Source organism: Eimeria mitis, genomic scaffold (genome assembly GCF_000499745.2).
Source record: "Eimeria mitis Houghton genomic scaffold, Emh_scaff629, whole genome shotgun sequence".
In the NCBI taxonomy this organism is placed as follows: domain Eukaryota; phylum Apicomplexa; class Conoidasida; order Eucoccidiorida; family Eimeriidae; genus Eimeria; species Eimeria mitis.
This window is the reverse complement of record NW_013574476.1, coordinates 9436-9943: the sequence shown is the minus strand read 5'-3', so window position 1 is coordinate 9943 and position 508 is coordinate 9436. Positions and strand designations below refer to the sequence as shown.

Genomic DNA, 508 nt, shown 5'->3' with positions numbered 1-508 from the left:
GCTGCTGCAGGTGCTGCTCCTGCTGCTGCTGTTTCTGTTTCCGTTGCAGCAGCAGCAGCAGCAGTTGCTGCTGCTGCTGCTGCTGCATCAAGAGCCTCAGTGGGGCGTTTGCTTTTCTGCTGCTTAGCTGCCTGTACACCCCAGGAGTGCATGCATGCAGCCGGCACCGCGCAGCCCCGTGCTGCTGCTGCTGCTGCTGCTGCAGCAGCAGCAGGAGCTGTTGCTGTTGCTGTTGCTGCTGCTGCTGCTGCTGCAGCAGCAGCAGGCAGCCGCCAGTGCTGCAGCAACGGCCTCGGGATCGACAGCATTTGGGGGGCAGATATATAAGACAGAGGTAAACCAAAAAAAGAAGGCTCTGCTGCTGCTGCTCTTGCTGCTGCTGCTGCTGCTGCTGTTGCTGCTGCTGCTACGTCATCGGCTGCTCCTGCTGCTCCTGTTCCTTGTCTTGTTGCTGCTGCTTCTGCTGCTGCTGCTTCTGCTGCTGCTGCTTCTGCTGCTGCTGGGGCTG

General features: G+C 60.2%; 1 protein-coding gene across 1 annotated transcript in view; it reads right to left on the bottom strand.

Annotated features, from left to right (window-relative positions):
• EMH_0018250 (uncharacterized protein) overlaps positions 1-508 on the bottom strand; it is a gene marked incomplete at both ends in the record, with an annotated part of 3989 nt that overhangs the window by 301 nt on the left and 3180 nt on the right. Inside the window, one exon of the mRNA XM_013501085.1 lies at positions 3-508. Within this exon, the coding sequence (XP_013356539.1) occupies positions 3-508 (506 nt within the window). The remainder of the gene's footprint in view (positions 1-2) is intronic.